Source organism: Mirounga leonina, unplaced genomic scaffold, assembly GCF_011800145.1.
Source record: "Mirounga leonina isolate KUSES-001 unplaced genomic scaffold, KU_Mleo_1.0 Mir_175, whole genome shotgun sequence".
Taxonomy (NCBI): Eukaryota; Metazoa; Chordata; class Mammalia; order Carnivora; family Phocidae; genus Mirounga; species Mirounga leonina.
Window position 1 is genome coordinate 8,581,567 of NW_023270453.1, and position 13,026 is coordinate 8,594,592.

Below are 13,026 nucleotides of genomic sequence, written 5' to 3' on the forward strand. Positions count from 1 at the left end.
CGAAAATTCGTATCATTCATCTGATGAAAAGTACATTTGTTTTCAGTGGTTTTCAATTTGGCTCTATAAAGTGGCATTTTGCGACCCAGGCAAGGAATATCTTTGCTAAAATTTCAATTTCCTTCTTAATATACTGTTACCAAAGAGTACGTTGAATACCTGCACAGATTCCTAGATAAAATGCAAAAAGGAAAAGTTTCACAATTTTTTTCCTTTGTGTACACTCACTCTCTCTCTCTCTCTCTTTCCAAATGCTTAGAATTACAGAGACGATTTCCTAGAATATTAAAGAGAATGGTTAGGTTAGTGGCTGGACAAGACAGTATGGGGAGGCGGGCGCGTGCCCCCTCCATCAAGATGGTGCCATCGAGGCAGGACAGACTCAGACACGAGGGCAGGAGGGGCCCACATCGGACAGTTGGAAGGGTCATCAGATGTACCTGCACACGGGTGCACTTAGCCTCAGGAGCTGCAAGTGGGCAGGGTGGCCATCTGATTGATGTCTGCCCTGGGACGGTGTGAGTAAAAGGGCACGTAAATGAGGACTGTCTTGGATGAACTGGAACATTCGCCCTCTAAATTAGCAACGTTTCACGTGGTGGTGTAACCAGGTTGCAGGCGTGGGGAGCAGAGCTCTGTCTTCCTCAGGAGAGCCAGGAGGGGCCAGGTCGGCCTCGGGAACTGGGCAGGAAGGAAAGCAGGAGAGTTGCCCTTGTCTAGAATGATCACTGTGCCTACAAGTAGGGCCAGTGAGCATGGCTGGGAGCTGGAGGAACCTGGTGGGAAGGAGCCAGCATAGTAAGAAAATAAATGCTTTAAAACAAATATACATCGCAACTACATTCACAGATGTAGATGTTTTCTACCCCTTTCCCTGAGAATCACGGTTAAACCCTCTAAATTGCTAGTCATACATTTCACTAATTAGAAGGAAACCAGAAGTTTCAATTAATCATATCCCATTGTTCACATTGCCCGAGTATGTTTACTCTTGTAAAAGATCCGTGCACCCTGCATGAGCCCCAATTAGACTTCCCTTTTGAATAAACAAGAATCAAAGAATGTGCATGTTGTCCCAGGCCAGCGAAGAAGAAATACGCCTGCTGAATGTTGCACATCTCTGCCTGAACAGCACAGGCCAGAATGAATTGGCTGTAAGGTAGAAAGTCACCCTCAGGGCACCTGGGTGGCTCAGTCGGTGAGGCGTCTGACTCTTGATCTCAGCTCAGGTTTTGATCTCAGGGTCGTGAGTTCAAGCCCCACATTGGGCTCCATGCTGGCGTGGAGCCTACTTAAAAACAAAACAAAAAAACCCAGCCTGTGTGCCATCGATCTTAGTGCTCCCAGTTCTCTGGGCTGGCCAGGAAAGCATGAGTGTGCCCCTGAGCACGTGAGTGTGAGGCCAGGCTGCCAGGAAGCATCCTACTCCCTTGAGTGATGGAACTGGAGGCGTGGAGGGCTCTGTGGGGGGAAGTCACGGGAGGATGGGAGCCATCCTCTGGCAGGGTCCACGGAGAGTGTGGCCACCCTCGTCCCCTTCACCCCAGGCCAGGCGGGAGGATCCGTCCAGCAAGTGTCAGAGCAGCAAAAGCTGATGGGAGCTCAGTGGGCAAGGGCTGCAGCTGCCAGGTGGGCCCGACTCACGGGGACCTGGCTAGTGTCAGGGGCGCCCCGCAGAAATCAAGAACCAGAGCCCCCAAGGGACTAGCCAAGGAGACAGAAACAAAGGGGTGGCCGTGACTCAGGGCCCAGTCAGTTGTGGCCTGACAACCCCTGGGGCCAACAGATGTTGGCTGATGGCCTTGTGGGTCATCTGAACTTTCCTCCTTTTCCTGGCAGGAGGGAGGAGGACAATTGCCACCATGAAGTTGTGCCTGCAGCTGAGCCCCCGCCTAGGTTGGTAGTCGTGCGTCAGAGAGCACTTAGCCTTGCAATAGGCACCTCTGGCCCTTACTCTGGGCGCTGCCAGACTCACATACAATCTTTTATTTCTTTAAAAAGATTTTATTTATTTATTTGAGAGCGAGAAAGCAAGCACTAGCGGTGGGAGGGGGCGGAGGCAGAGGGAGAAGCAGGCTCCCCGCTGAGCAGGGAGCCTGATGTGGGACTCGATCCCAAAACCCCGGTATTGTGACCTGAGCCGAAGGCAGACGCTTCACTGACTGAGCCACCCAGGCGCCCCCAACATATAGAATCTTTTAATAGCCGTGTGTTCAAATTGTGCGTGATGTACGGTGTGTGTGGGTGAGGGATTTATGCAGGTGCAACACTGTGCCTCCTATAATAAAAAGAAGTCGAAGTTCCATCTTTTATTACAGCCCATGGTGTACCTTGTGGATTTGCCTATTTCCTAATGCACATCAAACAAGACTAACATTTGGAAAGGGCTCGTGAGCTGTAAAATACTGAACAAGTGTACGATCCCCCCCAGCAGTATCAGATTCCTTATAGTAGACTAGATGACTTTAAGGTCATCGATGGCCAGCAAGGCCTTTCGTACTAACTGCTGTTGATGACATTTTGTAGGATCTGGATGGGGCTGGAGACGAGGTCTATAAAAGCAGAAGGAAGACAGGAGGGGCGCCTGGGTGGCTCAGTTGGTTAAGCGACTGCCTTCGGCTCAGGTCATGATCCTGGAGTCCCGGGATCGAGTCCCGCATCGGGCTCCCTGCTCGGCGGGGAGTCTGCTTCTCCCTCTGACCCTCCTCCCTCTCATGCTCTCTGTCTCTCATTCTCTCTCCGCAAATAAATAAAATCTTAAAAAAAAAAAAAAAAAAAGAAGGAAGACAGGAAATTGGAAGGTTCTCTAAGCTTCTCTCACACCATCAGGTTATATTCTTCAATAAAGTGCCTAAATCCACCAGGCACAACTCTGGGCCCCAGGATATTTAATATCGTTGGCTAATCTGCAGTTTTGCAGCATTAGTACTTGCTTCCCCTGTTTTAATTTCACTTTTTAACTTTTTATTTTGAAATAATTAAACTCACAAGAGTTGGCAAAAAGAGCAGAGTTCCCCGCAGACCCTCCACCACCCAGCTTCCCCAATTGTTACAGTTTACAAAGTGTGTGACGTTTTTCAAAACTGAGAGATTAGCATGGGAACTAGTAAACTCTGATACTATTGGTACTAAACTACAGACCTCATTTGAGTTTTACTGGTGTCTCCACGAATGCCCTTTTTTTTTCTGTTCCAAGATCCGATTGCATTTAGCCCCCTCTTATTTTTAATAACTAATACAAAGAGACATCAGTGGTCATCTGTATATGGTCTGAATGCTGATGGTCCCTGCAAACAATGACATTTTGGCAGCCTTTAAAACATTCTGAAGCAAAGTGAGAGCTGGTATAAATTTGATCTTAAAATAATTATGTTTTGCTAGAGTCGCGGTTCTCAGCCTTGACCGCACATTGGCGTCACCAAGACATTTTATAAAATACCAGTGCCTGGGACCTACCCCCCGAATTCCGACTTATTTGGTCTGGCTGTGGCCTGAACATCCAGATCTTTCCAAGCTCCCCTACAGATCGTAATGAGTAGCCAAGTTTGAAAAGCCCTGTTCTAGAGGGAGAGGGGAAAGTTGGAGGGAATTTCTTCTGCATCCTCCCTAAGATCTAAGAAGCGAAGCTGAGTTCACTCAAACTTTGAGTATTTGGGGCCAGACATGACCAATTATGTCATGAGACACACCGGGGACCTGCGCAGTTACGGACTCTCTCCATTTCGGGGAGAGTCAGGAAACCTAATGTTTTGAGAACTAGCTCAGATTTAGTGTTTCCATGAGCACATACGGTATAACTGAAATTTTTCACTTACCCATCATTGAAGGAAAGTTATTTGTACATTTTATTTTTGAGATATTTCCATGGACTATTTGGTTTTAACACCCAAGTTTTATTTTGTTTTGTTTCGAGAGCCCATGGTTCTGGCTGCATAATTTAAATCAGTAAAGCCCTGTTTGTAGTTATCTGATCTATTCTCCATCATCATTTTGTTTCCTCTGTTTGGGTTTCTTTTTTTTTTTTTAAGATTTTATTTATTTATTCGACAGAGAGAGAGCGCACATGCACACGTGCACAAGCCGGGGGAACAGTGGAGGGAGAGGGAGAAGCAGGCTCCCCGCCGAGCAGGGATCCCGATGTGGGGCTCAATCCCAGGACCCCGGGACCATGACCTGAGCCGAAGGCAGACGCTTAACCAACTGAGCCACCCAGGCACCCCTGTTTCAGTTTCTTTTTAAAGGAAAATGCTTTATTGAGGTATAATTGATACACAAAGAACCATGCATATTTCATGTGTGCAATTCTATGAGTTTGGACATATGCAAACACCCTTCATAGCCAGGTGTATAATTTTTTGGTTAAGTTTTTAACTGTTGACAGAGGATCCCATCATCAAAAGCTCTAAATAACTTTTATCCTAAGGGTGCCTGGCTGGCTCAGTAGGTAGAGCCTGTGACTCTTGATCTCAGGTTCGAGAATTCAAACCCCACGTTGGGTGTAGGGCCTACTTATAAAAGTAATAATAGGGGCGCCTGGGTGGCTCAGTCAGTTAAGCATCCGACTCTTGGTTTTGGCTCAGGTTGTGATCCCAGAGTCCTGAGATCAAGCCCCCTGTCAGGCTCCGTGCTCAGGGTGGAGTCTGCTTAAGAGTTTCTCTCCCTCTGCCCCTCCTCCCTGCACACATGTGTGTGCTCTGTCTCTCAAATAAATAAATAAATCTTTAAAATAATAATAATAATAAAAATTGGGGCACCTGGGTGGCGCAGTCGGTTGAGCATCTGCCTCTTGGTTTCAGCTCAGGTCGTGATCTCATAGTCGTGGGATCGAGCTCCATGTCAGGCTCTGTGCTCAGCGTGGAGTCTGCTTGAGATTCTTTCTCCCTCTCCCTCTGCCCCTCCCGCTCATGCTCTCTCTCTATCTCTAAAATAAATAATCTCTAAGAATAATAATAATAATAATAAATTTTTAAAATAACTTTTAGTCTATTTAACAGAATTAGCCAAACACACCGCAAGTTGAAGTAATGATTTTCATAGTGTATTTAGATTTTAATTTGAATCTCCTATTAAAAATGTGAAGAATTGTGTGTCAGATGCTGTAAATGAGTATTCATGTAATGAAAGCCTTGAAGAAGTATTCAGAAAGCTGAGGGAGAAAGAAACTTGTTTAGCCATCATTGCATATTTTAAAAGCCAGGTACAGCTAGAGTGTATTTTCACATGCCAATTAAGAAAATGACTAGTTCTTAACCTCTTATTTAATCACAGAACCCTTTGAAATTTGTTAACAGGTTACGTTCCATCACCTCCACCAAAATTTTCACACATAATAATTTATGCTCAAATTTTAGAGGGTTCACAGACACCGTGAAGCCAGAATCCTAGCATAAGAACCAATTAAGGATTTTTTTTTTTTAACAACATGCTATGTTTCCATTAATCGCATCATTGATTGGTACTATTTGCAGTCTGATTTATCCAAATAACTTAAGTCCCGAGCGCCTCGTACTGGAAATGCATCCGTAGTCCAGTGCCGGGACAGTGGGGAGAACCCTCTGAGTCCTTGCTCCCCTCCAGGAGAAGCATGACGAGCAATGGCGGAGGCATCTGAGAAGGGTTTAGGTGGTGAGCATTCCCAGTCTCAAGCTTATCTACAATTTGAAAATAACATAGAAAAGCAGTTTTCCCCTTGCAGGAGAAACAACAGGAAGATACGGTGCTGGGAAAGTAATTTTAGAAATAGGTTTGGGATTTCCATTCATGAAATGCTCTGTACCAGGAGACTGGGGAGGAAAATCGATGCCAAGACCTCCGTGCCTGGGTCGTAACTGTTGCTCCTGGGAACATGGCATTCAGCGCTCAGTGCTACCCCGGAGACAGCCCGTGTAGACATCCAGATGTCTGGCAAACCACAGTACCTTCTATTTAGTGACCAGAGAAGGGGTCTAGGACTCTTCCTGTGTGCAGCTGAGATAAATAAAAAAGAACGCGGCCATCCTAGGAGGCCGGAGGGATCCATGTCTTCTGACCTTTTCATTCCCAGTGTGAGCGAGATGGTGGAGCTCAGATCCTGGAGCTGGTGAGCGGTGAATTTTCCCCAAGTATGGAGACCGTTTAGGGCAGGAGCCGTGTCTCTACGTGGATGGCTGTCATCACCCTGGCAGCATTGATCAATGGAGCATATTTGAAGCTGATGTATTTGTTCTTTAGGCAAGGTTTATTTAGCATCCGCTGTTAAGCCCTGGAAATAGAGAAATGACTAGCTTTGACCCCCCGTAAGGCTTGTATTTTTAGTTCAGGAGGTAAATAATCAGATATATTGCAGGAGATGTTACAAAAGAAAATTCAGAACAGCCTTAAGAGAACATAGTGGAGCAAACAGTTCCTCCATAAATAAAAAATTAAAGCCATAAAGTCAGTGGGACCGAACAGCCATCTGTTTTCCTCGATACTCATCTTTGTCCATCTGTCTGTCTCCCTCTCTGTCTCTCTCTCTCTCTTTCACACACGCTCTCTCACATAATTGAAGGCCACTATTTGAGAGTTTCTAGCTAATCACTCTCCCTGAGCTATTCCCAATGTGCCCATGTATTTCTAACTAAGGACACGAACTAGCTAAACATTTTTCCCTTTGAAGAGCACTCTGCCCAACTCCCTGCCCCCCATCCAGTGACATCCGTAAGAATTTTCATGCTCTTGCTTTGGCTTTCTTTGGAAATTCATTCCATAGGAAATAACCTATCTACAATAAAAACCTCTAAAAGGTACAACTTTTTGTTCCCCCTTGGGCGTCCAAGAGGCGATCAGCTCAGACAGACTTATCACATACCTCCACCCTCCGGTAGCTCCCTATAAACAAAGCTCTCCTTAGGGCCATCTCTGTTGAAGGTGCCAACACTCAAAACAAAAATCTATTTGTATTATATGTAGAAGTTAAAAGCAATCTGTTAAATAAATGCATCCAATTTCTGTTGCCCGGAAGCAATTGCATATTTATTACTGGCCCCACAGTTTGACCTATCGCCACCATAAACCCAATGAGTGTTATCTTGCTCAGCTTTAAAGATAGTTATCAGTCAAGCAGTAGCACAGATACTCTGAGTGTCAGCTGGGGCATTTTTTTTATTTTTTGCTTTGTTATAGGTAAATGCACCGAGGTGAATTCTCAAATGAAAAATCAATGAGAATAATGAAAACTGAGCTATCAGGCATCTCTTAGTTAAACTGAATAGAGAGGATGCTCCTTTGACCTGTTCCTTTCCCATCCCACCCGAACGTAAAAAAAAAAGTATTTGAGGAAGAGACTTGGTGCTGGGACCGTGGGGTGTGACGCAGGGAAGGAAGCGTCCTGTGTGGTGAGGGACCCTTGACGCTGTTGGCTATAGCAGATGTGACTTAGAGCCACATACAAGGAGCAGACAATATTTTAACAAGCCCAAAGTACTGGAGTTCCCAGGGTACTGGAGTTTCCAGTTGACATTTCAGTCCATCTCTTAGCTTTTGCCCAGATATCAGGCAGTTCTCATAAGAGACCTTGGATGAGTCACTTGTCCCTTTGGTCTTTGCCTTTTTTTTTTTTTTAAGATTTTTTATTTATTTATTTGACAGAAAGATAGACAGCTTGAGAGGGAACACAAGCAGGGGGAGAGGGAGAGGGAGAAGCAGGCTCCCCGCCGAGCAGGGAGCCCGATGCGGGGCTCGATCCCAGGACCCTGGGACCATGACCTGAGCTGAAGGCAGACGCTTCTCGACTGAGCCACCCAGGTGTCCCCGGTCTTTGCCTTTGTGAGCAGCCTGCGGTGAAGAGATTTTTGCAGGCGTGCAAAACGGAGGGGGCCGCTTCCTTCCACCCGAGGGTCTCAGGACTCCGGGTGTGGGGAGTCCACCTGTCCATGGTTGTCAGAACCCTGCATGCGTGTGTGCGTCATGCCATCCCTCACAGCCCTCAGCTGGGGGTTGAGGAGTTCAAGCAGAGGAAGTGGAGAAAGGAAATTCATTTTTCCTCGGAGGCTAGCTATTTGGGGTGATTCTGGCCTCCTGGTTCTCTCTGCTTCCTGATCATGTTCTCACTGTCTAAATATTTCAGTGTTTGGTAAATGCTAAACCAATATATGGCTGCGAACAAAGGAATTTCCAGTTAAGTAAATTTATTGTGAAACTGTCATTCTTTAAAAAAAATTTTTTTAATTTTTTAAAGATTTATCTATTTATTTGAGGGGGGGGCAGAGGGAGAGGGAGAGAGGGAAACTCAAGCAGACTCCACACTGAGCACAGCCCGACAGGGGGCTCGACCTCACGACCCTGAGATCATGACCCAAGCCAAAGCCAAGAGTCAGACACGTAACTGACTGCACCACTGAAGTGCCCATCTTTAAAAAAATTTTAATGTGGGGAATGAAATTCTCTAGAGAGGGAATCTGTTCCTCTTCTCTTCTGTTCACGTGGATGAAGAAGAGCAGTGAGCACCCCGAACAGAACAGAGTAGCATCCAAGGGACACATATGTCTGTGTCCCGTCATGCACAGTGTCCTCACCTGGAGGTTCTTCACCAAGTGAATCATGCCCCCCAAAGCTCAGGTCGAATCCCCAACAGTCCGTGTGGTCAGTAATGTTGGGCCATTGGACTGGGCTGTGGCTTTCTCTTGTGACAATCATAAAAAGGTTCTTCCCGCTAGACCCTTTATCACAAATTATCGTCAGGCAAGAGATTAAAATTTAAATCCGCATGGTCATTGGATGGATTGCTATTCGGAGTTTTCTCAGATTCTCTGTTTACTTGGCATCCATTAATTCCAAAGCCAGATGAACAGCTGAAGCTGTTTACATCTCCCCTGTGACCCAGAGCCCATCCTCTGAGCCACCTTCTCTATAGGGCTGCCCCGACCCTTAATCAGTTCAGGGCCAGGTACTGGACAGCTGGGGGCAGCCTACTTATGCCTCAGAGCCTGCCAGAGTCGTTAAAACCAGAGTCGTTAAAACTAGCCAACCCTATGCTGTTTCCCCTGCCTTGTCTTGTTTTTCCCATGGAAACCCCAGTAAAGGCTCTGACCTTTGCCTTCTCCTTATTCCTTCTCAGCCTCATAACCAACACTGGCACTTCCCCCATGGCCCTGTGTGGTGTGGTGCACCTCTCATCACCAGGGAAGCTCTGGATAACATTCAGCTTTTCTTTCAATAACATTAACCTCTGTGTTGTCACTCAGTCACTTTCATAAATTGAGATGCAGGCATACATCTATTGCTTTTGGTGGCCAATCAATGAGCAAGTCCTTTTGAGCATCTAATACTTATCAGGCACTGTGAGGTTCGGGGATGACATTTTTTTTTTAAGTGTTGAAAACGTAACATCTTAGAGAGACGGGTCATATTCTTTAAATAACAAGTTGTACAAAATATGCTAAATGCTCTGTAGACGACACACACACAAGCCTGGAGAAGTTTGAAAGAAACCCCAGACGGAAACAATGAAGGATGACTTCTCTGAAAGACTGGAACTCAGCCTTGAACAATGGCTAGCGTTTGGATAATGAGGAGGAGAGACTATTCCAATTAGGAGAAACAGCATGATCAGAGGCACAGCATAGAGCATGCATGGGGCATGTTTGCAAGAGGCTGAGCCTAAAGAGAAGGCTCTGGAAGATTTCGGACCTTTTCAGAGGCAGGAAGAGAGTGGCTGTCATTTATTATCCAATAATTAGGGCTAACATTTGTGTTAATACCTTCCGTTTGATCAAGCACACACTTTCACCTTATGAAGTAGGTCTCTGTTTTTTAGATGTAAAGGGTCTACTGGGGAGACAGAAAGCATATGCAGGGGACGTTCCATGGATGGTGGGCAGCATGGGAGCAGGTGTGCCTGGGGTGGGTGCCGTGAGGGTCCAGAGAGGTGCCCAGCCCAGGCTGCTGTGTGGCGTGAGAAGGTGGGTCAAGGAGCGCTTTCTGGAAGAGACACAAGAGAGCCTGGTCTTGAAGGATGGTTCAGCCTTCGCTCGGTGATGAAGGAGGAGAAGGGCATTCTAGGCAGAGAGAGCAACATGAGCTCAGGCACAGAGATCTGAAAAAGTATGACCCTGTGGGGCATTCTCGGCATTTCCAGTACAACCAGAGACCAAGTTGGTACCTTCTGCTTCCAGATCCCGTGTTCTAGTTGGACGGGAATTTACCCCACCTTTCTGGAAGAAAGTGATCCAGTCGTTTATTTAGAAAACCTTTTTTCCCATTATTTTTTATCCTTACTATGTTCAGAGAAGAATAACCAAACATGAAAGGTAAAGTTAGTAGAAAAAGAAATGTTTTTCTAGATGGAGATTCATTGAAGGAGGAAAAAGAGCCCGAGTTCCTCAGATGGACACTCTCCAGAAGCAGATCCAAATGCCATCTCTAGAGCCACATTGAAAGAGGTATTTTGTGCAAAAGGTGCAGCTTGAATGAGCCTCAAAGTGGAGATGAAAACCTCTAGCGTGTTTTCTGTCTTGCATTTGTTGGAGGCAAGCATGTGCTTGGAGGAGCAAACATTCTAATGCAGTGAGTCAGACACGTTTTGTCTCCCATTATCCACAGACCAATGCCAGCATTTCACACGTGCATATTCATTATGAACGTGTTTCATAGCATCAGGCCCCCAAGGAGGCTTCGTGTATCAGTTGTGTCTGTTCAACATGAGCCTCCTGAGTAAAGGTGATTATAGGGCTTGGCCCTCCGGGCTGCTGGACTGAGATTGGGTCAGGAGAGGAGAGGAAAAGGCAGACTCCTCTGCTCATACCTGTCCTGTGGTTTGCCTCACTCGGCAAAGACCATCTTCTCAACGTGGCCTCCCAGACCCTAGCAGCTGGTCCTCGCCCTCTCCAGCCTCATCCCTTTGTACTCACACCACATCAACATGCCAGACTTCTCCCTGCCTCAGGGCCTTTGCACATGCTGGCTGCACTGCTTAGAACATAGTGCCCCTTCTCTTTGCTAAGTTAACTCTTATTGTTCTTCAAATCTCAAACACCAGGCAGTACTTCTGGGCCCCAAACTCAGGTCCTTACATGTTCTCATTATACCGTAAGTGTTGTACCATAAGTGTTAGGTCCTGATACCATTCTGATTAGTAATTCTTTTTTTTAAAGATTTATTTATTTATTTATTTACTTGACAGAGAGAGACACAGGCAAGAGAGGGAACACAAGCAGGGGGAGTGGGAGAGGGAGAAGCAGGCCTACTGCTGAGCGGGGAGCCCTATGCGGGGCTCGATCCCAGGACCCCGGGATCATGACCTGAGCCGAAGGCAGACACTTAACCAACTGAGCCACCCAGGCGCCCCCTGATTAGTAATTTTGCCATTAATTGTGGGAATAGTGGTTGAGTGTCTATCTCCTTACAAGACTGTAAGCTCAGGGGAATCGGGATCGTGTTTATTTTGTACACTGCTGCATCTCCAGACCCTTTCTCAGAGAAGGCGATTAATTAATATTTACAGAAGGAAAGAAGAGAGGGAAGGAAGAAATGCATAAGCCACTCCATTTGTATATCATCAAAGGTCTCTGTGGTTCACTGTTTAAAATAGCTTTGATGAGGTAAAATTGACATACAATAAACACTCGGTAAAGAGTACAGTTTGATGAGTTTTGACATGTGTCTACACCCATGAAACCATCACTACCATCAAGATAATGAACATATCCATCACTCCCAAAAGTTTCCTCTTGCCCCACTGAAAGCCCTCCCTCGCACCCACCCCCCAGACAACCACCAATGTGTCCTCTGTCAGGATAGATCAGTTTGCACCTTCTGGAGTTTCATAAAGATGAACTCCTACAGTCTGTACTCTTTTGTCTGGCATCTTTTACTCAGCATAATTACTCTGAGATTCATCTATGTTGATGTATGTACCAATAGCTCACTGTCTTTATTGGGGCGATAGTATTCTGTTCTACAACTATATCATGCTCATTCCCCTATTGATAAACATTTGGGTTGTTCTAAGTTTTGACCTGTTACAAGTAAAGTGTCTCTACACATCTGCATGTAAAAAAGTCTTGGCATGGACATAGATTTCATTTCTCTCAGGTAAATACCTCGGCGTAGAATGTCTGGGTCATATGGTGGGTGTGAGTTGCATTTTTTAAGAAACTGTCTGTGATTCACTTTTCACCCTGTCTGCTTCCAGCAAAATGTGAAGATTGCTAACATTTCTAAAGTGGGTTTTGAGTCTTCGGGAAAAAAGGCACTCAGGTGGGTGGTGGCAAGGGAATTCAGGACGAGAGAGAGGGTAGGATTCCATTTTAATTTTAGCACAATCAAGGAAATGGATAGCAGGTCGCGAACCCCAGACTTTCTCATTGTCATTCCTCTCCTTCGTGTCACATGGTATCTGCTGCCGATTCAGTATCCCCCCAGATAACTCCTTGAGGTTCTTCAAATACTGAGAACTTAGGAGTGAGGGAGCGGTCCACATTGATCTGCGATCCAACATGTTCTGCTGTGCACATGCCTTCGTCACAGAAGCTTCCACAAACTCCAGAGTCCTAACCCATTTGTCTCTCTCTCCTCAGGGGACACTTAAACTGGCTTCAACTAGACCGAAGAGTATTGGAACATGACTTCCCCAAAAAGTCAGGACCAGTGGTTTTATACTTTTGTGTCAGGTATGTACACCTCGTATCCATCCTTTTGCTTCTTTGTTTTTTCTTTGTCAAGAAGTCTGGGAGGGCAGCGTGATTAAAGGAAAGGGGAATCGAGTTCGTTGTGGTCCATCTGTCTCAAACTAAACTGAGTCTCTTATAGTAACACAAATCCTGGGGTTATTATTATTATTATTGGTGGCGGTCATTTGGAGCTATATCACAAATGTCTGTGTCTTCTTTCCTTTTTTTTTTTTTTTTAAGATTTTATTTATTTGAGAGACAGAGAGAGCACAAGCAGGGGGAGAGGGAGAGGGAGAAGCAGGCTCCCCGCTGAGCAGGGAGCCCGATGCGGGACTCGATCCCAGGACCTTGGGATCATGACCTGAGCCGAAGGCAGACGCTTAACCGACTGAGCCAC

At 45.9% G+C, this 13,026-nt stretch overlaps 1 protein-coding gene across 7 annotated transcripts in view; it reads left to right on the forward strand.

Moving 5' to 3' along the window:
* FRMD4A (FERM domain containing 4A) overlaps positions 1–13,026 on the forward strand; it is a 310,088-nt gene that overhangs the window by 160,247 nt on the left and 136,815 nt on the right. For all 7 annotated transcript variants that reach the window (XM_035021598.1, XM_035021605.1, XM_035021599.1 and 4 more), the window contains exon 4: positions 12,537–12,629. In XM_035021598.1, the coding sequence (XP_034877489.1) occupies positions 12,537–12,629 (93 nt within the window). The remainder of the gene's footprint in view (positions 1–12,536; positions 12,630–13,026) is intronic.